This window comes from Ochlerotatus camptorhynchus, unplaced genomic scaffold, assembly GCF_037179485.1.
Source record: "Ochlerotatus camptorhynchus isolate MF236.1 unplaced genomic scaffold, CSIRO-AGI_Acam_v1.1 ptg000403l, whole genome shotgun sequence".
NCBI lineage: Eukaryota > Metazoa > Arthropoda > Insecta > Diptera > Culicidae > Ochlerotatus > Ochlerotatus camptorhynchus.
The window spans coordinates 909902-937438 of NW_027040889.1; the positions used below are offsets into that span (position 1 = coordinate 909902).

Below are 27537 nucleotides of genomic sequence, written 5' to 3' on the forward strand. Positions count from 1 at the left end.
GCTGACGCCCTGTTTACATTATGCTGACTGCTTTTTAGTACAATTCTACCCAACAAACATTGAAAGCTGAATAAGAGCTTATTCAGGCAAAAATATGCTTCTTCAGCTAAAAACTAGCTTATTCAACTATTAATCAACTCAAATTGTTTGTTGGGTAGTACACTAGCGCTAGCAAACCAGCACAGATGTAAACACCACATTAAGGTGACACGGTCTGCATACCACTCCGTATCTTCTGAAGTATAAATATCAGCTAAAGAAAACATACAATAGGAAAACTGCTTCCCTATGTTTGCTGCGATGAAGTAAATATGGAGAAGCAACTTTCTTGCTTGAATTCGCATTATCGTCCGATGCTTACTCCATAGAAAATTTGAAGTGGCAGCCAGCCATCCTGCATTGCATCACCTTAAAATCATCCAACCTTCCCGTGAACACAGCGTCCTTTGTCCTTTGTCCCACTAGTTACGTTCCGAAAATTGCCCTGTAAAACTTGCCTTCTGCATTCCGACAATGCCCGATCGAACAACGGTCCTGTTCGTGTGTTGATTTGGTGTGTACATTTATTCGTAGTCGTCATCGTCCAGTCAGTCCCCTATCCAAGTTCATTTACGCTTACGGGTTTAACAATTGTTCGCTTGTTCTTCTCCATTTTAATTGTTTTTTTTTTGTTTGTTTCCTGCACTAACTGCACCTAACTGTTGTTTAGAGTACGGTAGAAAAGAACTAACCGAATGTGAATTGCGATTTTGTTTCTGTGTTGTCGTTTGCTTTGTCTTCTCAGAATAGGAAAGTAACCAACAAATGGGAAAGAACGGAAAATTGCAGTAGAAGTAAGTGAACAGTATACAGTTAGTAATGTGACGGTTTTACACGAAAGCGGTAAAAGATTTGTGCTGTCTGGTTTCTCGAGTTTTGCTTCGGTCTATGGTTCAAAAGCTATTTAACATCTGATTTGTGTGTGTGAGTGTGTTTGTGTTCGAGTGTTTGAGTGTGAGTTTTCTGCGAAGCTACATGCGTCTTTTTTTCCGTTTCCATTTCTTCTTTTCACAGCGTATCAAGTGTTTATGTGTTTGTGTGTGTGTGTGTGTTTTTTTTATCTCGTCTTCTTAGTGATTAGTTATAGAGTGTGTTCTTAGATAGAGATATACTTGTTTTTTTTTTGCTTCTTTATAATTAATAGATTTGATTTCCTTTTTTTGCGTTTTTCGTCTCTTGCGTAAGTGTGTTGCACCATTCCTTCTTTGTTCTTTGTTTTTGTTTGTTTATCGTCTCTAGTGGAATAATTGCAATCAATTATTTTGTTTTGTTTTGCTTAATGAGTTATAACTTTCGCGCTGTGGAAGAACGATTTCCATGGCTTTCCTCCAATTTATTATTTAGTTCTAAGTAGTAGTTGTTGTCTGTTTCGTGTGTATTTGTTTCGGGGGCAAAAACTGAAACAGCGGGCGAGCTCGAAACAGTTGACAGTTTCTTTTTAATATCTTCTACTGTACAAATATGGCGAATCGACTTCGAACATGCTCTCGTGTTCGCTACTTGCTTCTGGCATCGATTTGCTGTACGTGTGTCTGTGTGTGATAAGAGAAAGAGATAGATAGTGTCGGTTGTTTTGTGTTTCTGTGTGTATGTCTGTGCTGTTGTTTTTTTTTATTGTTTACTCCTAAAAATTAGTACAAATTCAATCTATACACTCTACGTTTTCTTGTTTTGTTTTAGTGTGGACTTAATCCTCCTGTGTGTGTGTGTTTTTTTTTTGTTTCACTAGTAGTTCTTATATTAACATTTTTTTTTCCTTTTGTTTATACCCCTCTTTCTCCTTGTGCCGATTCGTTTCGGTTTTCAGATGGATATTTTTAATTTTTCTCTGATGTCAAGACTTCGTTCTACTAATTATACCACTGTTGTGTTTCTTTTTTTGCAATCTCTATAAAAATAAATTTTCGAAAATATATCTGATAAATAGATAAAAATTAAAACTCAACATCACCACGCTTCCGGCACTACCAGTGTGAACTAAGGGTTTTTCGAAAAAACTTTGGGTGGGTTCTCTCTGCTTCACTTGTGTTTTTATTTGTTTACCATTTTTGACCTACACGATTAACATTACAACTTGATGACGTCTCTAGGATTATTTTTCACTGTGTGTGTGTTTTTTTTTTTGTTAAGTTTTTTATCTACTCGTTTCGATCGTAGATTAAAGTTAAACGATTTCTTTTATTGTTTGTTTTTGCCTCTTGCTCTTCCTTGCTTTCCTTTAGTTCAATAAACCTTTGTGTCTGTATTTGTGTTTTCCCTTCTCCTCTTCTGCCTCCGCATTTAAATCTCACATTTATGTAACAAATATTGATTATAATTTCATTTGTTTTTAATTACTATTTAAATGCTAAAAATATGGCTTTTCGAACGTTAACAATTTTGTTTTATTATTATTCTTTTAGGTTTATTCTGGTTTTCATTTGTGCTTCGGCCAAGGTTCGCAGCCGTTGCCGGGTTTTGCTGTTGTTGTTGTTCTGTTATGTCGGGTTGTCTGTGTTTGAAGGTCGTCGAACCGAATGTTGTTGTTTTGTACACTGGTTTCGACCATTGGCAATAGCGTTCGTGTTTGTGTTTGTTTGTTTTCAGCGGATAGTGAGGAACCAATCGAAGGTCCCATCCCTACCGTTAGTAGACCTCCCGCACCCGGCTTGATTACCAGTGGAGCCGGTCCATGCTCAGGACTCAAACGCGACAATTTACGATACAGTTTTCTTCAAACATGATGACCGATTACTCTAATTTCACTTTGGTTGATCTAAGTTTTACAATTTTACGATAGGGTTCTAGGGGTGTGTGTGTGTGTGTGTTTGTATTAGAGTTGTTTGCAATAGTTTCTTCTTGTTCGGTTTCACCCCAAAGCCTTTGGTACTCGCTCACGTAAGCACCGGATGAACGGATACGTGTACGCGTGAGGGGGGCATTCGTGTACGGGAACGTGTAAGTGTTTGTGTCTGCTGCGAAAAACAAAAACAATCCTATCGTCTTGATTTTGCCTTGCTCTTCAACAACGAGTATAAAAGTTAAGAAACTGTATTCATTATTTTTTGTTTATTTTCGCTAATAATTCCCACTAGTGCATTTACCTTTGACGATTAAATAAGTAGAGTTTGTTGGTGGTTTTTGCTTGATTTGTTCACTAGGCTTCCCAAGTCCTTCGCGAGAGGATCCGTTCCTCTCTCTCTCTCTCAGCTATCGATTTATGTTGCCTTGTTAAGAGCTCTTTCCCCATAAAGTGCACACACACATGTTCCTGGTATGATCAGCTAACAACGATTGTTGTGAAAATTGACGGACTAATTATAATAGTAGCGACTTAGGCGTACTCAAGAACCGTGTGTCTGCTCCACCATCTTCTGAACCCACAATCAACACCGTCTCGCTTTTGTTCCTGTGAATCTATGTATCTTTTCCTATCTCTCTGCTGGCCAAATCCTAATCCTTCATCATCGTGTTCTCCGAACGGCAGCGATAGAATTACCAAGAAAATGTCCAAACCCGAACCAGCCCTCCGGATTCATCGTCTACTTTTGGTTTCGGTCTGGCTGTTTGCTCCACTAAAACGCTCGAAAATAGCTTGAAACTTAACAACGGAAAAAATCGAACTCGAAAAATACTTGCTTGCTTACACGTGTTGGTTTTTCTTTGCATCTTGTAAAAACTGTTTAATGTTTGTTTATCTGTTGAACCTTTTCTTGCCTTATCTTCTTCTACTGTTAGCTTTCGTTTACGTCTATTAGTTTTCTCACTTTACTTAACAATTAATAATTTCTTTATTATTTCACCTAAAATTGTCCATTTCCCATTTATTATTCGCTCGCTCCCCCCTCCTTTCCACTTGTATCGGCACCGCGATCGATCGCCCTCCATCGGCAACCCACTTTCCCAAACACAGCCAATTCCCTTCGAAAAAAAAAGAAGAAGAAGAAAGTAATGAAAACACATCACTCGCACTCGCGATAGCACGCACACGTCAACCGTATTTTGCACCGAGATTTTCTCCCCATATTTGTTTATTTTCCATCCCGTAAGCGTAGCGGCAGATGCCAGATCACTGGTCCGGGTTGATCCACTACTGGCCCTGGGGCCTGACCGGTGGAGGAACGATCGACGGGTGGCACCCGCGAAGCCCGGCCGAGGAGAGGAGGAGCTCAGTATTAAATTTTTGTGCTTCAATCTGTTAATCATCGGCTGTTGTTTGTTGTTGCTGTTGTTGCTATTTTCCGCAAATTGAAATACCTCACGGAGCTGTTTCGGTCGGATTCGCACTGCGAATCGGACGTTCGGCCGTCTTCTTCTTCTTGCTCAATCACTGGTTTGTTCTTGATACATTCCATTTGTTTGCGTTTATTTGTTTGTTTGATGTTACAATTCGGGGTTTTCTGTTGTTTTCGTTTTACACTGACTTGATTTTTGTTTGTTTTGCTTTGTTTGTCGAGTAGTTTCCTTTGTTGGGCGAACTTCGGTTGACGCATAAGCACGTCTGGCGTCTTTTGTGTATGCATTTGTGTGTGTGTATCCGAGTGTGTTATGTATGAGTGTGTGTGTGTATTGTTTTCATTCGACCTAACCGGTTAGCGCCCAATGTTTCTCCTTAACTATAACCCGACTAGTTGGAGCAGGATTTTCGTCCATGCGACAAATTCGTCTAGACACCGCAACCTCATCGACCACGAGTTATTAAAGTAAACGTTATAAATCGACTTTATACTAGTTAGTTTAATAATTGATGACGATGATGCTAGCGATGGGGCTGATGATGATGCCGCCGTCGCCGCGGTCGTCGTCACTGCGGTCGCCGTCAATGCCGATGACGACGACCTCGATGGAAGGGTATCAGTACTGAGGGTGTTTTTGGTGGTGATCGTTCTGGATTGTTGGCGTTGAAGTAAAAGCTGCTGCGATGATTTGCAATGTTCCGATGGTGATGACGGGGTTGTTGCGCTTGTTATGCTCGGACACGTGGCTAATCGGGGCGGCAGCTCGCTACTAAACCGTAGCTCAGCGAGGAGGTTCCGTCTACTGCTACTGCTGCTGGGAGTGCTGATGGTATTACTGATGCTACTGCTGTTGCTGGCATGCGTGCTATTTGCGAATCCACTTTTCCCGGTATTGGGACTTTCCTTTCGCATGTTTGTCTCCGCCTGAACCTCCTCGGGGTCGTCGTCCTCGTACAGCAGTGGGTCACACCTCGAGCAGACACCAGCTTGAGGATTTGACCCACAGTAGTCGTAGCAGCACTCAGCCGGACCACTGTTGGACTTTAGCAATTGTTCGTACGTTTCTTCGATGTTCAGATCTGGAACGAAGGAAATAAATGTTGTAGGTAAGTCTAACTTTACATTTTGTGTTACAGAATTAGCAGCTGAGCTGCATACAAATTCAAATTAATTCGGAATTCAGTAAGCGATATTTCGAGGAAAGGAAAGTGAGACAACTAGGATAGGATTTTGAAGGCAAACATACTTTTGAATATAAAAACCAATAAATGATCCATAAAATATTGGAAAACGTTCCATAAAAAAACATCAGAGAAAATCCTTAAAAAAGTGTGAATGATCCATAAAAAATATCAATATGATCCATATTTTATGTGAAATTTAGCAACACAATTTTAAAACTGTACCGCTAAATTTCTAAAAACTGAGCATTGAAATTGTACAAATTACTCATAAACATATTGCAATTGATCCATAACACATTCAGCAGTGAACCTTAAACTAAAGAAAGTGATCCATAGAAAATCAAATTTTCGCACTTAAAAATATAGTCATGTTCGGATTAATAAAAGCAACTTCCTCAGAGCAGCCTCGTTTTGGACAGCTTGAAACTGAAATAGGTTTATTAAACTAATATAAAATCCATACCAATCTTAATGCTTATAATAAAACCTATTTCAGCTTCAAGCTGTCCAAAACGAGACTGCTCTGAGGAAGTTGCTCTCATTAATCCGAACATTCTTGGAGAACAACATCGGATATAACCTCAAAATGTCAAAGGGATCAACACCACCGTTGAGTGAAGAACAGAACAGCGATCGAAACTGTACGTTTTGTGAAGGCCATGACCACGTAGATAATATAATTATGCTGGTAAAACAACAGCGGTAAAGGAGGTTCCGTAGACGTGCTCGAAGTGCACAAATATCCTGAAGGTGCCAAAAGGAACCAAAGAAACCAGCTAGTAGAAAGATTAGTGCAAGGAGTGCTGGATCCGAATCTGGAAAAGGAATTACCAATGAGGTCAGCCTGGTGGAATCCCTAGACCAGTTGCAGAAAGAAAAGCGATAGGAGGCTGAGCAGGAGATTTTACAAACCAAGAGTTATCTTCCGTCACTCTTTCAACAAAGATTTTGCTAGATTTAGGATTTAGGGATTCAATTATTATTTAAGTTAGGAACGCCAATGATGTAGAATGAGCTCCATACTAGTTACTTAGCGTAAATCAAGAATATAGCGTTTAGGAACAAATTGTAGGTTACCAGATTGTAGGATCAATGTGTAGTATCTAGATTAAGCAAATATAGGGTTATTAAATTCAATATTTTCACGAATTTCACCTCCAACTAACCTACTTCAGTAGCTAGTTCACTACAATTTAATTAAACGATAGGTATAGTAACAAATTTAGGCAATTAACTTTATTTAGCTGTAAAACTTGTGCTAGATGGTACTACCTTCTTTTCCTCTTTTTTTTCTCGTTCTTACTCTGACCTATCTAAACTCACAGTTCCGTTAAAGCAAGCCCGACGTCTGTCATTTCTGACAGCGACTGTTTCCATAGCTCTCCGAATCTCCCACAGGGTTGTCGCTGGGCTTGGCGGTACAGGGTTATCCCAATATCCCGAAAAGGCATGATCCATAAATTAGACGTATATTATTCATGTTTTGGGCACTTTATTATTAATTTTGATCCATAAATCGTGAAAAATTGCTCCATTACTGCGTAGCTACTTAGATTTAATGTCCTGTCGTGTTTTTTTAAGTAGAGGTGCAGAGCGATGGTCAAGCGCCTAGAATTAGCTTCCAAAACAAGCTTCGATAATAATCTTCTTAAGAAAATGTGGAAAATAAATGTTAATTTTATGGATCATACCTAGGGTAGGTGTTACAGTTATTGGTAAACGTTCCTATAATTTTGTGTTCCAATTATAGTCTATAGGATATACGTATGTGTTTCATGTTTTGGACCTTTTTTTTTAATTTGATCCATAAACCTTGGAAAATTACTACATTACTGCGTAGCTACTCAGGTTTACTGTTCTGCCCGTGTTTTTTTTTTTTTTTTGTCAGAAGAGCAGAACGATGAGCGACCGTCTAGAATAAGCTTTTTAAAGAAGTTTCTAAATGAAGCTTCCATAGGAAGCTTCTTAAGAATATTATTATAGAATCTTCTTTTGGAAGCTAATTCTAGACGCTTGCCCGTCGCTTCGCACCTCTACCTAAAATACACGGGCAGGGCAGCAAAACTAAGTAGATATGCAGTGGAGCAATTTTCCATAACTAATGGATCAAAATTTAAAAAAAAATAGTGTCCTAAACATGAATAATATGCGACTAATTTGTGGATTATGCCTATAGTTTTATGCGCGCAAACATGATTTTTTATGGATCACTTTCTTTTGTTTAAGGTTCATTGCTGAATGTTTTATAGACCAATTGCAATATGTTTATGGGTAATTCGTACAAATTCAATGTTCTTTCTCTAGAAATTTAGCGGTACATTTTTATAATTGTTTTGCTAAATTTTACATAAAATGTTGATAAAAATTATATTTTTTATGGATCATCCACACTTTTCTAGTGATTTTCTCGGATGTTTTATGGATCATTTGGATGTTTTTTTGGGAACGTTTTTCAATATGTTATGGATCGTTTTATCAATACTAAAGGTGCATACTTAGGGCTGCCGATTTTGGAGATGGGCAAATCAGATCACTTAGGTGAACGACTTTGAACTCCATTCATTCATATAGGTGATCCGGATCTTTTCAACGGTTCATCGAATCACTTTAACTTCGAACAGTTTGGAAATTTGCGAAGGTTCTCTCTTCAGCGCAGAACAATTTATAAGCAACCTATTCTCATCAAATATGTATTGACAAGGACAAGGGTTCTGACACCGTGAAACTAATAGTTCTTTTCGGCATCGTAGTGAAGGGTGGTGAAAACGGCCTCGACCAACGGCAACAAGTCATTTTTAATAATTTGTTCGGATACCTGAATGTTTTCGATCTGAGCACTCCAAGAAAATGTTATTGATTTGATTTTTATAAAAAATGAGCCATGGATTATTTACTCTCCATACTAATCCGGACCTTTTGAACTGGTACGGATCTGATTGCCCATATCTAGTACTAAAGATGAGAGTCCTTTACATTATCTGAGCTTGTTCAGCTTTTGAAAATAATTAATTAGATGAAACGGATGTCACAGAGATCTACAGGTGTTTTTGTCAATATCAGCATCAAAGAGTTCTAATCGGCAGCCCCTATTTTTCACTAATATATACAAATAAATGCACCCTAAACTATCAATAATTGACCCATTAAAAACAGACAGATGTGCTAATATCTGCTAACCTGCAAGATACACCCCCCCCTAAATATAGTGTTGAAAGTTCTAAATATGGATGTATTAGAAAGTGATTTGATTTTTGCAGCAAAAATGTGCATTTTTAGAGTATTTAAAACTTTCTACAACATTATTCTTCTAAATGCATTAGGGTCTTTTTGGACCCGGCGTCACTTTCATGGTTCCCGCAGGGTTCAATCCACAGCTGAAAAATTTGAAGAATAAAAAACAGAAAGCTCATAAACTATACAAAAACGAAAAAAAACTGAAACCAATTTGCGAAACTATCACAACTCATGCAACCAATTCAATACAGCCATCAACTCTGCATTTGAGGACTTTAACCGCAAAGTCGAAAATGAAATCAAGTCATGTCCTAAGAACTTTTTTAATTATTTAAACACGAAATTAAAAAGTAGCAATTTTCCATCTCGAATGAATTTGGATGCAAATGTAGGTGAGAAGTCTTCTGAAATTTGCAAACTCTTTGCAAATTTTTTCCAAGAAGTATACACCACATTTTCCCAAGAAGATCGTGACCACGATTTCTTTGCATTCATTCCTGAAATTTCTAAAAACATCTCTGTCAACCAACTTTCTCAACATGAAGTCCTCAATGCACTAAAAAACTTAAACGCGTCGAAAGGGTCTGGACCTGACGGCATCGCACCCATATTTATGAAAAACCTTTCTGAAGAACTCGCATTTCCTCTAGAGCGTCTTTTCAACATGTCTCTGAAAAATGGAAAATTCCCTGAAATTTGGAAATCATCTTATTTGGTACCTATTTTCAAATCAGGTGCAAAATCAGACATTCGAAATTATCGTGGAATTGCTATTATTTCTTGCATTCCAAAACTTTTTGAATCAATCGTAAACGGCAATATTTTTCAGCAGGTGAAAAATCTAATTACAAGTAAACAGCACGGCTTTTTTAAAGGTCGCTCAACTACCTCTAATCTTCTAGAATATGTATCTTTCATTATTAAAGCGTTGGACAGTGGCAAGCACGTTGAAGCGCTATACACCGACTTCAGTAAAGCATTTGACCGCATCGACATACCATTTAGGCCCACTTATTTTTATTTTGTACATAAACGACATCTCCTACATACTTGAAAAAATAAATAAAACTGCTTGTATATGCAGACGACATGAAGCTCTTTATGGGAATAAGTAATTCTAGCGATGCAGAAAAATTCTAGAATGAAATCAATATATTCCACACCTGGTGTGGTAAAAGTCTACTTCAACTGAACGTAAAAAATGTACCGCAATAGCATTTAGCAGAAAAATTGAAATACCGCATATTGCAATATCATTAGGCAACCAAATAGTAGAAAAAAGCAAAATTGTAAGAGATCTAGGTGTAATCCTAGACTCCAAACTAACTTTTATAGAACATTATTATACTATCATTAGTAAAGCAAACAGAATGCTAGGCTTCATTAAAAGGTTCAGTCATAATTTCGAAGACCCGTACACTATTAAGCTATTATATACCAAATATGTAAGGCCAATTCTGGAATACTGCCACCTATTATGGAATCCATACATTTCCATACACGAAGAACGCATAGAATCTGTCCAAAAACAATTCCTTTTATATGCTTTGCGTAATTTTTTTTTTCCTTTGGTTTGTTTTTTCCGTCAATCTTGTTTTCCGTGCTGAGCACCAATGCTACCGACATGCCAGGAAGGCAGCTCCCACACCTCCCTACCTATCGACCCATCAACTCATGAACTGGGGACCAATGGCTTTACTTCCCATCCGAAGGAAGGCGTGATCAGAGATGTTATACCTCAGAACATCCCGGCGGCGTCGACTGGTACTGAACCCAGGCCTGCTGGGGTGAGAGGTAATCACGCTTACCACTACACCACCGGCGCCGTTGATACGTAAATTTAATTGGACTGCATTTCCATTACCATCTTATGAAGCGCGCTGCATGCTCATCAGTAAACAAACACTTAAGGAGCGCCGCCAATTTTCAATGCTTTTCTTCATCAACGACATTATTTCAATGCGCATAGACTCGGCAGAAATTCTCGCACAATTACATTTTTACACACCTTGTTATAAAACAGTAGCTAAAACAGTAGCTAAAACAGAATAGAATTAATGCATAGTATGTAAGTAAAAATTGTAATAATCATTGAATGTAGTCAACACTGGCTTGACGAAATAAATAAATAAAATTATTTAGGAAAAAAAAGCTGTAGCTACGTAACAAAATATGATAGAGACCTAAAATTTCCTGACATTTCCTAACTTTCGGAAACCAAATTTTTGCTGTGAAAGAAGCTTTCAGCGACCTTTAGAAGTGGCGCTACAAAAAAGTAACACATTGTGCAACAGACTGGAACTCGCTCCCAAAAATGCATTTTTGAATCGATTCTTGATCTAGCAATTATTATACCAATCCGCAAACCCGGTAAAGATCCAATATTTTCTTCAACCTACGGACCAATTAGCCTTCTTTCAGCGCTGAGCAAATTGTTCGAGAAACTCATTCTCAATCGTTTGTCCAAGTTTGTCGAGGAAACAGTTCGGTTTCAGGATGGGGCACTCGACCAATCACCAGCCTAGTACGGGTATTGAATAACATCCGAAGTAACAAAGCTGTATACAAGCTTTGTAACTTCAACTTTCCTTTACATCTTGTTAAAATCTCCCGTAACTACCTCCAGCAAAGGTCGTTTAAGGTATCATTGAATGGTTGTCTTTCAGACACGTTTTCCATCTCAGCAGGAGTCCCGCAAGGTAGTCTGCTAGGCCCTTTGCTTTACAGCATCTACACTTCCGACATTACTTCCCTCGGAGACAGTTGCGTGATTTTCCTGTTCGCAGATGATACGGTCAAATTCATCATCGGAGATCTTAACACTCAGGTCGGCCAGGGGGAGGAATTCAGACCGGTTATAGGAAAGTTCAGCGCTCACCAGCTAACGAACGCCAACGGCCTTAGACTCATCGATTTCGCCGCCTCTAAGAACATGGCCATACGTAGTACCTACTTTCAACATAGCCTCCCATCTCGGTACACCTGGAGATCACCGCAGCAGACAGAATCGCAAATCAACCACGTTTTGATCGACGGAAGGCACTTCCCGGACATTATCGACGTCAGGACCTATCGCGGCGCAAATATCAATTCGGACCACTACCTTCTAATTGCCAAGGTGCGCCAAAAACTTTCCGTTGCCAACAACATTCGGTACCGACACCCACCACGGTACAATCTGGAGCGACTGAAGCTGCTCGAAGTCGCAACTGAGTACGTGCAATGCCTCGACGCAGCGTTGCCGGATGAAGGAGAGCTCACCGAAGCCTCTCTTGAGGACTGCTGTAGCAACGTGAAAGCAGCCATTAACAGTGCTGCTGAAGGCTCCGTTGGGTTCATGGATCGGAATCGACGGAACGATTGGTTCGATGAAGAGTGTCAGACGTGGGCGGCGATGCTGCAGCAAGGAACCCGTCATAATGTGGAGCGATATAAACGGAAGCGAAGACAGCAAACCCATCTTTTCCGGGATAAGAAGCGCCGCCTGGAAGAGCTGGAGTGCGAAGAAATGGAGCAGCTGTATCGTTTGTGCCGCGAGCCGAAATGTGTCGGGATAAGGAAGAAGGTATCTTAACGGACGAACGTGAGGTGATTGAAAGGTGGAAGCAGCACTACGATGAACATCTGAACGGCACAGAGGCGGATGACCAAGGCGGCAGAAGGAATGGCTTCGTCGGTATAGTGGATGAGGGGGACATGCCAGCTCCCACGATAGGTGAAGTTAAGGATGTTATCAGCTTAAGAACAACAAAGCAGCTGGGAAAGATGGTATCGGAGCGGAACTTATCAAAATGGGCCCGGATAAGTTGGTCACTTGTCTGCACCGACTGATAGTCAGGACCAGGGATACACATCAGCTACCCGAGGAGTGGAAAGAGGGAGTATATAAAAAAGGCGACAAACTAGAATTTGAGAACTATCGAGCGATCACTATTCTTAACGCGGCCTACAAAGTGCTTCCCCAGATCATCTTTCGCCGTTTATCGCCACTAGCAAGCAGATTTGTGGGAAGTTATCAAGCCAGTTTTGTGGACGGGCGATCAACAACAAGAGGCTCCGGATGACTTTTTTGTTCTAGGCATGAAGCTCAGAGTGAGAGTAAAGCTGGGTTTCGACAGGGCAAGTCAATTGATCAAGTCAGTCTAAACCCAGCTTAAGAGCGTGTGAAAGAAAACATAAAAATGAATGGCAAAGAACTTCACTCTCGTTTTATCCCCTTTCGCTTACAAACTGTGAGGCTCGGTAGAATGACTTGTGAGTAGCAATTCTACTCCTCATAAAAAGGCTTCCCTTGGCTCATTTCAGACTCGCGAGTGAGGCTCCATCAAGCCTGCGTGCGCGACAGTATGTTTGTATTTGTACTCTCATACTCTACCACCATCTCTCTTATTCAACACAAACGATAGAACAACGTTCGAGCAAAAAGAAAATTATCAAATAACTATCATGTGCGATTTCATTCTAATTCCTCAATTTGGTGAAAATTAAACCATTTCTGATCAGAAATGTTATTACTAGGACACCGTTGCTTGCTGTTTTCAGAATTCTCACAAATACAACATCAGCAGCTCTTGTTGGGAAAATCGGCTGGAGTTGTTAATGATTTTTTTTCTCTGTTCGGGACCAGTAATTTGATCTATTGTAGTATATCCCGTGTCCTTAGCTTAGTGCATGTCGTATTACTCCATCACTATTGAGAAATGATGAAGTATTTTTTTTACAGTTGTCATTCTTGCATTTATCGCAAGGATCCGACTCTAATTGAAAGGTCAGGTGGTGGAGTTCTTATAGCTCTTTCGGCCAATTTTAACTCAGAAATTATCTTTACACCAAAATTTACAGAATTTGAGCATATTTGGGTGAAATCACACATAGCCGGTGAAACGCACGTGTTCGCCTCAGTGTATTTTCCACCAGACCATGCTCATAAAAGCACTTATGAAGCCTTCTTCCAAAGTGCTGAACAAATTCTATCTGACCTTCCTCCTGAGGTTAAAGTTCACATCTATGGAGACTTTAATCAACGCCATGCTGACTTCATTCTGGACTCTGAAAATGAATGTATCTTACTCCCAGTCGTTGGGGATAATGAAACATTGCAGTTCATTTTTGACAAAACTGCTAATTTAGGACTGAACCAAATTAACCACATCAAAAACCAACAAAATTGCTATTTGGACTTTTTACTAACGAATATTTATGAAGATTTCTGTGTGACCGAATCATTAAATCCACTGTGGAAAAATGAAGCGTTTCACACAGCAATCGAATATTCTTTATTTATGCATGAAAACCAAAGACCCAACGACTGCGAATACAAAGTAGTCTTTGAATACAAATTAGCAGACTACGAAAAAATAAAATTTAAATTAAACAGTGTCAATTGGCAATTAATTTTAAGGAATGTAGGAAATGTCGAAATTGGTATAGACGTGTTCTACACAATTTTAACAGAAATAATTTCGGAAGAAATACCTTTGAAGAAAAAAAGACGTAACAGAAACACACAAAATCCAGTCTGGTTTAACAGACAAATAAAAAACTTGAAAAATCGGAAGCAAAAAGCACATAAAATTTATAAAAAACACAATAGTAGTAATAATTTATTAATTTATTTGGATCTATGCGATCAACTGAATTTAGCTATCAGTACTGCATTTGAAGAATATAATGCAAGAACTGAACGTGAAATAAAGTCCTGTCCGAAGAACTTCTTCAATTACGTAAAAACGAAATTAAAATCTGACAATTTTCCTTCAATAATGCATCTAGACGAAAATGTCGGTGATAGTTCGGAAAAAAAACTGGAATCTATTCGCAAAATTTTTTCAAGAAATTTATACGACATATTCTGAAGAAGATCGTGACCGCGATTATTTTGCATTTTATCCAGAATTTTCAAGGGACATTGGCCTCAATCAACTTCAAGTGCAGGACATTTTGCAGGCTTTAAAAAATTTAGATGCCTCAAAAGGTCCTGGACCTGACGGAATTCCTCCAGTATTTATTAAATGTCTAGCAATGGAACTCACTGCTCCATTGTTTTGGCTTTTTAATATGTCCCTGGAATCCGGAACCTTCCCTAAAATTTGGAAAAGCTCATTTCTAGTACCTATCTTTAAATCTGGTCGAAAATCTGACGTACGTAATTATCGTGGTATAGCCATTATCTCTTGCATTCCTAAGCTTTTCGAGTCAATTATCAACGAAAAATTATTTCTCCAAATCAAAAATAGAATTACTGACATGCAACACGGCTTTTTCAAGGGTCGTTCGACCTCGACCAACTTACTTGAATTTATAGACTATTCATTGAATGCAATGGATAATGGAAACCACGTAGAAGCTCTCTATACAGACTTTAGCAAGGCATTTGACCGCATTGACATACCAATGTTACTCTTTAAACTGCAAAAAATTGGAATTAAGTCAGGGCTCCTGAAATGGCTTGAATCATATTTAACTAACCGCCAACAAATAATTAAATTCAACGGAAAGAAATCGAGCCCAATTCAAGTCACTTCAGGCGTCCCCCAAGGCTCTCATTTAGGACCTCTTCTTTTTATTCTATACGTAAACGACATTTCTTTCATTCTCAAAAAACTTAAATTGCTTATTTATGCCGACGACATGAAGCTCTTTTTGGAAATAAGAAATGAAGAAGACATCAATATATTCCGGAATGAAATACACATATTCTACATATGGTGCAAAAAAAGTCTACTAGAATTGAATGTAAAAAAATGTAACTTAATATCATTTAGTAGAAAAAGAACAACTTCAAATATTTCAATTGCATTACCCAAGCAACACACTTCCATCAAAATAGGTTGCTGCAACTTGATTGTGACTGGAATAAGTTGCAATCAAGTTGCCACGACTTTTAAGTGACAAGTGTGCTGCTAGGGTAGGAAATCAAACTGTAGACAAATGTGAAAGAGTTAGGGATTTAGGAATTATCTTAGACTCTAAGCTATCTTTCATAGACCATTACAATACAATTATTCACAGGGCAAATAACATGCTGGGCTTTATCAAGCGCTTTTGCTATAACTTTCAGGACCCTTACACAATTAAAACACTATATATTGCCTATGTGAGGTCAATACTGGAATATTGCAGTATTGTATGGTCTCCATTTTCAATCACGCACGAAGAAAGATTAGAATCAGTACAAAAACAATTTCTATTATACGCTCTTCGTAAATTAGGTTGGACTTCATTTCCTCTTCCATCATATGAAGCACGCTGCATGCTTATAAACATGCAAACATTAAAAGAGCGTCGTGAATATGCAATGGTTTCATTTGTAAATGATATCGTTTCGCAGCGAATTGACTCAACAGAACTTTTATCAAAATTAAATTTCCATGCACCCACTCGGCAACTCCGAAATCTAAATTTATTTGCCATAAAACATCATCGCACAAATTATGCAAAATATGGGCCATTAAACCGCATGATGGCCTCTTACAATAAACACTGCGAAACCATTGACTTCACAATGTCTCGGCATAAACTAAAGCAATATTTTTATTCCATAAGAAATCACAACTCATAAAAGAAAAGACAAGAAAGCTGACACTACTTTTTTTATATAAATATATATTTAAGAAAACAAAACTGTATTAATTGTACTAGTCTACGTTGGTTGACGAAATAAATAAATAAATAAATAAATAAATAAATAAATAAATAAATAAATAAATAATTTATACCCTTCGGAGTGTTGAAACACCTTCCAAAGGCACGCCCCTTTGTCAGTCAAAATTGGATTCCTTAGCAACAAAATTAAGGAATGACACCGATAATGACCATGCATCAGAACCCTAGTTTTAACCACTTCAAACTAGGGAACAACGAATGGAAGATTAGGAGTCACATAGATGAAGACTAACTAACTCCTTTTTTCCTTGTTTCAAGATCATCCTCGGTGGACAAAGCCGAGTCTTGTTACTATCCACAAGGCATAAAAAGTAACAAGAACTAAGATGTGTTCCTTTGATTACTGAAAAATCCTGTTTTCCTAGTTTGAAGTAGTCAAGACTAGGAATCGTTGGTAGATCTTAAACCCCGTAACGTACCGCGAAAAGGTGATCTACCCACTAGAGTGATGCAAAATTTGAAATTTTCGCTCCACAATACTTAAACGATTCCAAATCGGATCCTGACTAACCTATCAAAATTTGTACCCATTTGGTGAGAAACTGAGATGGCACAAACCATTTGAGGTTTGTATGGGAATTACTATGGTAAAACCAAGATTTTTGTTCATATCTATCTAATATTTCACCATATCAGTCTGCTTCAAAAGCTTTCAATTGTACGTGTAGGAAATTTTTCCAGCTACTGCTTTGCTCAAAACCACTTTTTGATTAAATGCAAGGATCGAAAGTTATCAATGGTTCAATGCGCTGATGTCTTATGATCATGCTCAATCAACTGCTCAGCAGGCAACATTGGTGTTTCTGGGGCGTTGAATAGGACATAAAAATTATGGCTACTATGTCACACTGCAAAATACAGTGTTGCCTACATAGCAGCTGCTTGATCATGTCATAAGTTTACCAATCTCTTAAATAATTAATAACTTTTTCCTGTCTCGTTTTACATAGAAACAATCTTGAGAAAAGTTGTAGCTGAGACAATTTTCTATAAGAATGGCTATCGAACTGTTTCGCAGTTCAATATGGAAAAAGACTAGAAGGCAATGAACAAAAAGTTAAGATTTCCCATAGTAATTTACATGTAAACTTCAAATGGCTTGTGCGAAGTCTGTTTCTTACCAAATGAGTTGTAACTTTGGGAGGCTAATCAGGACCCGATTTGAAACCATTTAAGCACTGTGGAGCGAAAAAGTCAAATTTTGCATCAGTCTACTACCCACGTTACGGGGTATAACGTTGATAATGTTAATGCTAGAGTTATTCAAGATTGCTTTCATGTCATTGGCCACATCTTGTTGGACCTTCTTAATGAATTATTGCAAACTGGACATGTGCCACAAATTTGGAAGGATGCCTTAGTGGTCCCTATTCAAAAAGTTGCTGGAACGATTAAAACCGAAGAGTTTCGTTCCATCAACATGTTGCACACATTAGAGAAAATTTTAGAACTTGTTGTTAAATGCCAGCTGTTGGAGTATTTAAATAGTAACAGTTGGTTGATACCAGAACAATCGGGATATCGGGAAGGTCATTCTTGTGAAACCGTAATAACAATTTGTAGGCCCTTATTGTTAAGATCAATCAAGCGCTTTGGAATTACGCGTACTGCATATAAATGGTTTGAAAGCTATTTGTCTGACAGAACTCAAAGGACTGTTTTTAATGATTCTGTTTCCAGTACCGTGGGGAATAAGCTTGAAGTGCCCCAGAGAAGTGTATTAGGGCCCCTGTTATTTATTATGCATATTAATGACTCGCGACGTGTTTAACGATTTTGCGACATTAATCTTTTTGCAGATGATACTGTGTTATTCATTGCAGCTATGGATTTAGATGATGCCGTTTTACATTTGATATGAAGATAATGATAATGATAATGAAGATATGCGTTCTTTAAGTAGATGGTTGAAGCATAAGCAGTTGAAATTGAATACAAGTAAAACTAAATTTATGGTAATTTCGTGGAATCGAGTAATTGAGAACATCTCTGTTGTAATTGATGATGGCTCTATAGATCACGTTCGGGAGATTAAATATCTTGGCGTGATTATTGATGAGAAACTTAAGTTCAACTCTCATATTGACAATGTCATCAAGAAAATTGCCATGAAGTATGGAATTCTATGTCGACTGAAGAACGATTTAACTATTGCCAGTAAAATACAGCTTTACAAATGAATGATCTTTCCTCATCTAGACTTTTGCCCTTCCATTTTATTTCTGGCCAATGCAACACAAATATCGACATTACAGCGCTTGCAGAATAAAATAATGCGTTTGATATTAAGATGTAATAGATTCACTTCCTCAACTTTGATGCTAGACGCCTTACAATGGTTGTTAGTGAAGCAAAGAATTGCATATTTGACTATTTATGGTGTTTATTTTAAGGTAGTTAAAGATTTGCTGCCACGATATTTGTGTGATAGAATTGAAAGAGGAAGTGACTTTCTTAGATATATTACTAGAAACGCGGTTGAAATAAGAGCACCACACTTCTTGACTTGTGCTTCACAAAATTCATTTTATTTTAAAGGAATAAATTATTTTAATTAGATGCCTAGACATATCAAACGTTCAGCAACACTTACAGAATTTAAAACAAACTGCATTTCTCACGTTAAAACTGTCTTTTGAACAGTTATCCAGTGATTTTTTTTATGACTTGGCAAATAATGTATCTTGACGAAGTTATCTCTAACGGATTATTTTATATGGATAGCTGTCATAACGACTTTTTAATAATTATTGTAGCACTGCAAAAACTATTTCTGTTCGCCACGATGGTGATGATGGATTTTTAATATTTGATTTAATAGTAGATTAATTTAAAAAAAAGTAGTCTACACAGATTTGAGCCTCGCATGCGTATTACGGAGCTAGAGGACTGAATTTAACATTTGATAAAGAAAAGCAATTTTGAAGCTTATTTGGAAGATACCATGAGTTAGTAGTAAGTTTTCTCTTAAATGTGGGGGGTTTTCATGAGCATTCCTGGCATTGTTGAAAATTATGATAGCATCAGATTGCGGCGTTGCTAGTGTAATAGGATGCTTTGTTGATTTTTCATTAACTCTTGATTGCTTGTAATACTTATGAATATTTTAGGTGGACAAAAAGGCGAACCAAGAGTTGGACGCCTGAGCTTTTCCACATTTATATCGCTGTGAAGCAATTGTAAATTCTAGAGGGAATTTATATCTGTAACTGTAACCAGTTCGATTTTGTTTGCTAACCTGGTTAAATTGTCATATTTAATTATCTTAAAGGTAAATCGTCCAGCTCAAACCTTTGTAGGGGTATCATCATCATCATTTATTATGAGAAAAACTAAAATACATACATTCGTGACGGTCTTCGGTGACAATGTCGTATGACAGAGCCTGTCATATGACATTTTAGTTTTAAACTGTAATTTGATAGCTTATTTTGTGTCGAGAGCAAAGGAAGTCGATTATTACAGAAAATGGTCGAATACGGTGATCGCTTAAAAGACTGGCCGCAATAACCATCAACGGAAGGATGCCTCGCAAAATAACGAACAAACCGCAAAAATGTCTTAACGTCTTTTCTGATTATACAAACACATGAAAAATGAAAATCAATGCCTCCAAAACTCAAGCAATCAGGGCTGAGTGATCTGCCGAAGTATCCAATCTCGGGATATTGTTGGACCAAAAGCTTCTTTCTGTTCGCATGTAGAGAAACCCATAGTCAAGTGTTCTGCCTTAGTTAGGTGACTGTATCGCTGATTTTCCGCAGATCCAGTTATAAAGCAGTAATTTTCGGATAAATAGCTATTCACCAACATTTGTACTCACCTCGACAAAGAAACGTCGGCTCACCGGCGTACTGCGTGGGTAACGCAGGTGCCCGGTCACCCGGCAGCATGTACGGACATTTTTGCTCTACGGTTTGACATACATCTAGACACGGTCGTATTCGTACTCGTTGCGTTTTTCGGCGTGAACTGGAATGAATCAAGTAAAAAAAAGGTTAACCTCTGTGAACTTGGTTAGTAGCGGTTGCAGGAAATACTACAAAACTGTTCAATTGGCTGCCATACAGTCATTTACTACGTAGGGTAAACGCTCCTATAGTTGCGGTACGTTAAAAGCGTTAAATTCCCGATGGAGTCTCCTTCCGCAACTACAGGAGTTTTCACCCTACTATGCAAACGATAAGAGGACATGATTACGAATGATAATGACTACCAGTAAAACTTGGCCCATTCGAAAGCTTGCCTTTCCCTCATTCTCGACTGGAAGTATTATGTCTTGATAATGTGTCCCAAGCAGCTGAAAGGAAATTTAATTCGACGCCGTAAAAAAAAAAGCGGCAGATCATTATTCAGTTTTATTGCGAAACTTGCTCTTGGCTCTTTTGGGCACCCGCCACTACCGGTTGATGGCAGCTTCCGTTCGCTGCAGCACATACAGCCGTATTTCTTTCAAGAAAGCTTCACTTGACAAAACTAGTGAAACGTTCTACATATCTTTTGAATAATTTATTGTTCGCCAACCAGGGAAAGTAGCCATCCCCAAGCTTAGTGGTAAATTGACGAGCCTCAGTCTTTCCTTTATTCTAATTGATTCGTTAGAAAAGCCAGGCATACCACTCAATAAACACTCCATTTGTTCCACAATGTGCAACAACCAAAGGGCTGCGTCCTTCTGGGCTGTTGACTGGGTAGAAACGGACCTGTCGGTGGGCGTAGTAAGAAGCTTCATTTATTAGCCAGTTCAAATCAGCTTTACTGGCAACGTCTATGCCACCATGAGAACACACAATCAGAAACTATACAAGAACCGGTTGTGGACAACGCTCTAATTTATTCATTCGTGTGAAATTGACAGGAAAAATGACTCGATCCACATACCACAGCCAGTAGGTTCAAGAGCCCATAACCAAGACATCATCCAATAGGGGAGGGTGGTGATCTGTTTGTTAGCAAATCCAGAAGTCCAATTCGGTTTCGGTCGGCTTCGTCTTGAGGGAGCTTCGACTTGAGTGCTTATTAATTTGCCCTGATCTATTATTTATCAGTCTCAGTCTGTGTGTATTGGTACGTAGTTCGTCTGTCCAGAACGGGTGATGTGTTTGCATAGGGACAAACCGGGAGTGCTCACAGAGCCACAAACACATATCCATTTATCTAATCAATTAGGCTTCCAGTTTCTTGAGTAATTTTGCAAGTCTGGAAAGCGATAACAACGGACAACAATGATGATGGAGCAAGGATGAGACCAAGGAGGGGGGTTGCTTGGCCTAGCACCGTGGGGAAGGGAACAGCATAACGCACAAAGTTGATGGTGCGATAAGGGAAAGATTTCTGGAACTGAGGGCTAAATGGGCTACGGTGGAAGCTAGTTGGTCCCAGGAGACTCACAATGGTGCTTTAAATGATGCTACTTCGAAAATGAACAAAGCATGAGGAGAATCTTCTATAAAGTTAGTGATGTGGTTCAGTTTAAATGTTTGCATGAACACGAGTCAAACTTTTGACAATGTAACAACTTCTGTTCTCAACAATATTATAATAACTTAACAACAATAACAATATTATTCTGTTCAATATTAAAACAATTTTACGAAACGCATGAACATTTTCAGTGGTCTTGTTGCACCAAAGTATGGAATTTGGGTTATGTAAACTTATTGAAAAATCAAAGAGAGAATAAATGCTTATGTAAGTGAGTAATATAATTTTGAATTAGTAAAATGTTGTTGTTTCATGCAGTTTACAACGTACTTGAACATTGTAGGATTGCGATGTTACTTCGATGAGCCAAAAACAAACGGATCCGATAGTGTCATTTTGACTGAAACGCATCTGACACCAGATTGCAACCTTGATCAAATTGAGAATCCGAATCACAAATACTCAGCATTTTTTGTCAAAATTGGCTCATTACAGGGATAAAGCCTAATGGGTAACAACACTACAGTTGGCGATAACTGCCTCCTGGCAGTTGAGGGGAAAAGTTCGTTTTTTGAAAGGAATTTATGAAGATGTTTATCATTGACCTACTTGCAGCCATATAGGTAGGTTTTAACGAAAGTTTCGATGACATGTACATATGTTTATGGATGAACGAATGTTATTGTTGGCAATTCCAACATGAGATGGAACGAGCTTGGGTATGCACGTGAGCTCAAAAACGTGGTGGAGGCGCTAGGAATGAAATAACATGTTTTTGAACCAACACGTGTTGGGCATAGTAGCAGCACTATCATTGATCTAGTATTGTCTAGCTTGGAGGGCTATGATGCTAGTATAATCGTGGAGGAGATGAACATTTATGAGCATCTGTATTCAGGATGAAGGCATCTGTCAGAACGAAAAAAAATCAAATGTAGCCCTTTACTCTTGTCTACAGAAGACCAAATTACCTTAAAATTAAAATACCAATCTATGAAAAGGGGTATTTCCATGCACAAAAAAAAACACATTTTGTCGAAATTATTTTCAAAACATCCTGAAACAGCTACATTTTGGAAGTTGCTCACCAAGAACATTTTCATTCCTGTACCCTACTTAACCATTTCGAGCGAGTAAAATCGGCAGATAGCGAGAGCGAGGAATAGGGTATATGTGTATTCATTAAATACAGTCAACTCTCCACAATTCTACATTCTATAACCCGATATTTTCTAAAACTAGATGGATTCTGCAGTCCCTTCATATTCATATTTATCGTACTACTCTTCATAAGTCGATGCATCTTTTGATCGAAGTTCCATGTAGTGTTATTTTGATAGCATAACTCGATATATCAAAGGTAGAACTTCGGAGACCATATTCAGTACCCAGAACCATGAGATATATCAAACAGGTTGTATTGAATGCTGGGTTATTATACTGAATGTAAGTAGGACAAACGGTTATTAGAACGAATTCCAGAAAATTAGTACTAAACACTTGCGAAGAAAATTTGAAAAAGAAAATAACCAGAATAGAAGGATAAATAAGACTATTCCATATATAAGACTATTCCATATAGGACAATTATTCCGTTTCATATCAGGAAGCAGAAGAAACAGCTATAGCAATTCAAGGTGTTTACTACCGTAAAAAAAAAACCTGTAAAACCGGGAATCATTAGCGACTTTTTTCCTGGAAAAATCTGGAATTTAAAAATTTTCTAACTAATTTTGACGTAGGACTACGTCTTTGATTTCTGTGTGAAAACCGAACATAGAACATGTAACACATTAAAAAAGATTTTGAACGTTAATAACTCAGCTGCCCCTGGTCCAATTTCAATAATTTTATCACCAATCGATGAGAAATATGGCTACGCATCGATAACAATGCTTCCGAATGTTGATTTTCAACAAGAAACTATTGAAAAACTGGTTAATGTCCAGCATGGTCCAAAAGCGTCGAATTAACTAACAAATCCACCAATTACCTACATGTATATGCTGCTTCCCCAGCACAGTCGTCAGAGAGTAGTAAGTAGACGAAACAAGTCGAAGTGGCATTCGCCTCCGATCCTCGGGCGCGTGCGAATAGGGAGGATGGAATTGCGTAATATTTTGCACACTCATCGCCATATTCAGAACCAAACGCAAATTCTTCGAGATAACGACCGTCGTCTGGCTCGCCGTGGCGGTGTCTGACGTATTTCCGGTCTGATTTACGAGGTTTGCTGAAGGTGTTCCTGAAAAATGAGATCCGTGATGCTGTTACCTACACTAAACACGGCAAGCTTAAGCGGCCATGGATGTCATCTACGTTTTGAAGTGACAGAGACGCACTCTGTTTGGTTTCAGAGGTTAAATCATCACCAACTTTGGCAACAAAACGGCTCTTTTCAGGGCCACCAAGCTTATTACAGTAAAGAGTAGGAATAGAATTCATCTGCCTGTTTGTCCATATTCAGAACCAACGACCATACAAAATGCTCATGTAATCAAACTGGAAGCAGGGATACAAATTATTTTGATCAACCTTGATCAACTTTGAATCGCCACGGCCGGATATTTTCGATGGAAGAAGCAACAATCTAGCATCCGATTCGACGAAGATGGCAGGAAACATTTGTGAAGCCGAGTTTTTTTACGAAAGAGAGTGTCGATGAAGAGAATCGATCAATGTAGATAGGACCTATTGAAAAGTGACGCGAGATTTGTTTTCCGTACTGAGTTCCAATGCTACCGACGCCACACCTGGACCCTACCAATCGACCCATCAACTCAACCGGGGACCAACGGCTTTACTTCCCGAAGGAAGGCGTGATCAGAGATGTTATGCCTTAGAACATGCCGGTGGCGCCGACTGAGATTGGACCCAGGCCTGCAGGGGTGAGAGGTAATCACGCTAACCACCGGCGCCGATATCTTTCAAGGTGATATCACGGCGAATGAGAACGACCCAAATTTGAGTTTAGTTATCTCAGAAATAAGAAATAAAGTGCAGGAACTCAGCGATGAGTAAATTTGCCTCATGTTTTCCCAGGATTTTCCAGGGAAAAATTTCCGAATTTGAGAAAAGTAAAGATTTGATTCACTCAGTCTATTGGTACTACTCTGAGACTGAATAATTTTTTTGTCAATTTCCTCATTTTCTGGCAGATTTTTTAGATTTTCCACAGGAAACCATGAGACAAATTTACTCATCACTGAGTTCCTGCACTTTTGGCAATTATGAGTGAACTAAACTCAAATTTGGGTCGTTCTCATTCGCCGTGTACGCAAAAGGAAAAGAGCCAGTGTCGCTACTTGATAGCAAACTACTCATAATGGGAGGAGTCTTTGTAGCTTTTATACCACTTGGTTGCACATCATTCTACTTTAACCTGAAAAGATATAAAATAGCGCTGCTGTATGGCATTAGCTCATTTCCGCTTCGGACGGCGTGGTGAACAGCAATAGCAGCAGTAGGAAGCTGGTGGCTAGTCCACTCCTTCACACCTAACATTTGACTGGTCGTGGCAAAGGAAGAAAAGGTCTGATAAAGGAGGCGCCAAGCGTCATCGCCAAGTTCTTCGAGATAACCGCCATCGGTCGTCTAGCTCGCCGTGGTGGTGTCAAACGTATCTCCGATCTGATATACGAGGTGTGCTGAAGGTGTTCCTGGAAAATGAGGTCCGTGATGCTGTCACCTACACTAAACACGCCAAGCGTAAGTGGCCATGGATTCCTCTTCAATAAAACGGCCCTTTTCAGGGCCATCAAGCTTAGCTAATAAAGAGTTGGAATAGAATTTATCTGTGCTTGTTTGTCCATATACAGAACCACAAGCCCCCAATGTCCACACAAAATGCTCTCCAGAGTTGTAATCTTTTAACTAACCTTGGAAGCAGGGGTGCAAGTGATTTTGATAGATTCTCTTAATAAACTTTCTCTTTTAAAAAAAAATATTACAAATTTGGTACGCCTACAATTCAAAAACGGAAAGAGTTTAGATAATAGATAATTGATCAATTAAAAGAACTAAATGCTCTTCACATTTATTCAGTCCACTAGCGGTCCTACGTCAAGCTTCCGTTCGTGCCCCTAGGCACAGACCCTTCTACTTTTTTTAAGATTCATGCAAACCAAAATTTTTTTACAGTGAATGTTAGCTACGTTTTCTATCATCCTCTGATCACGAACATCACAGTGAATGTGAGAAGTTGACCTTGAAGACGATGCAGTGGTTTTAACACTCCGAATACGATGCCTCTGAAAAATGTGTAACGGCAAGTTTGCAATGGCATAGCTTAGTCATTTCTCGATAAATTTCAAAAATTAAGGCATTTCAAAAATTCCTAAGGTCTGCAGATTATTTTGATTGTAGAAACATTGCAAATAGAGTCGTCTTCTTTTTCCAAATGCGAAAAGAGTCGTTACACTTTTTTAAAGTGTGTTTATGGGTTTTGCAAATGGCTTAATGGGTTCAAATGTCCATAATTAGTTAGAATAACCTCATGGTTCCTATACAAGGATCCTGGAGACACAGGAATGGTCCTCTGACAGATCCGGAACATCTGTAAAAGTGGTCAATCCCTGAATCTGTGCCTAGAGTTCCGCATTTTTTTAACATTAGGAACTGTGATATAAGAAAGAATTTGTGGTCGTGACAAAAAACATGGACCTGGATGGCCATAGGACTGTCCTCTGGGAGATACGGAAAATCCGTAAAAGGGGTCCAGTGGTTTCTTATATTACAGTTTCAAGTGTTAAAAAAAAAACTGCAGAGCTCTAAGATCTGTTTCACAGATTGACAAATTTACGGATGTTCCGGATCTTTTGGAGGACAGTCCCATGGCCGTCCGGATCCATGTTTATGTCACGACCCTAAATCCTATCTTAAATCAAAATTCCAAGAGTCTTCGAAAAAAACCTCGGTTTTTTCACAGTTTCATGGATTGACCACTTTTACGGATGTTCGGGATCTTCTGGAGGACGGTCCCATGGACATCCACGTCCATGTTTATGTCACAACTCCAAATTATTTCTATCATCACAGTTCCTAATGTTTAAAAAAAAAACGCGGAGCTCTAAGATCAGGATCATGAATTTACCACTTTTACGGATGTTCTACAAGTCTGAATCGTGGTCTACAGTTCCCTCATAAAACCAAAATTGTTACTTGGGCTAGGATCAGTTTTGTGGATTGTCCACTTTTACCGATGTTCCGAATCTTCCGGAGGACAGTCCCATGGCCATTAGAGTGATTTTTGTGAGTGAGTGAAATTTTCGCTCCACAATACTTAAACGATTCGAAATCGGATCCTGACTAACCTCTCAAAATTTTAACCCATTTGGTGAGAAACTGAGATGGCACAAACCATTTGAAGTTTGTATGGGAATTACTATGGTAAAACCAAGATTTTTGTTCATGTCTATCTAATAATTCACCATATTGGTCTGCTTCAAAAACTTTCAACTGTACTTGTACTCCCAGCTACAACTTTGCTGAAGACCACATTTTGATTAAATGCAAGGATCGAAAGTTATCAATGGTTCAATGTGCTGATGTCTTATGATCATGCTCAATCAACTGCTCAGCAGGCAACATTGGTGTTTGTGGGGCGTTGAATAGGACACAAAAATCATGTCTACTATGTCACACTGCAAAATACAGTGTTGCCTACAGAGCAGCTGCTTGATCATTTCATAAGTTTACCAATCTCTTAAATAATTAATAACTTTTTCCTGTCGCGTTTTACATAGAAACGATTTTGAGCAAAGTTTTAGCTGAGA

At 38.6% G+C, this 27537-nt stretch overlaps 1 protein-coding gene across 1 annotated transcript in view; it reads right to left on the reverse strand.

Annotated features, from left to right (window-relative positions):
* Positions 1 to 202: 202 nt before the first annotated feature.
* The window catches only part of LOC135710824 (uncharacterized), a 164140-nt gene continuing 136805 nt past the window's right edge, over positions 203 to 27537 (reverse strand). Inside the window, exons 3-4 of the mRNA XM_065233518.1 lie at positions 20163 to 20311; positions 203 to 5335 (exon numbers count right to left, since the gene is read on the reverse strand). Coding sequence (XP_065089590.1) covers positions 4635 to 5335; positions 20163 to 20311 — 850 coding nt within the window. The 3' untranslated portion in view covers positions 203 to 4634. The remainder of the gene's footprint in view (positions 5336 to 20162; positions 20312 to 27537) is intronic.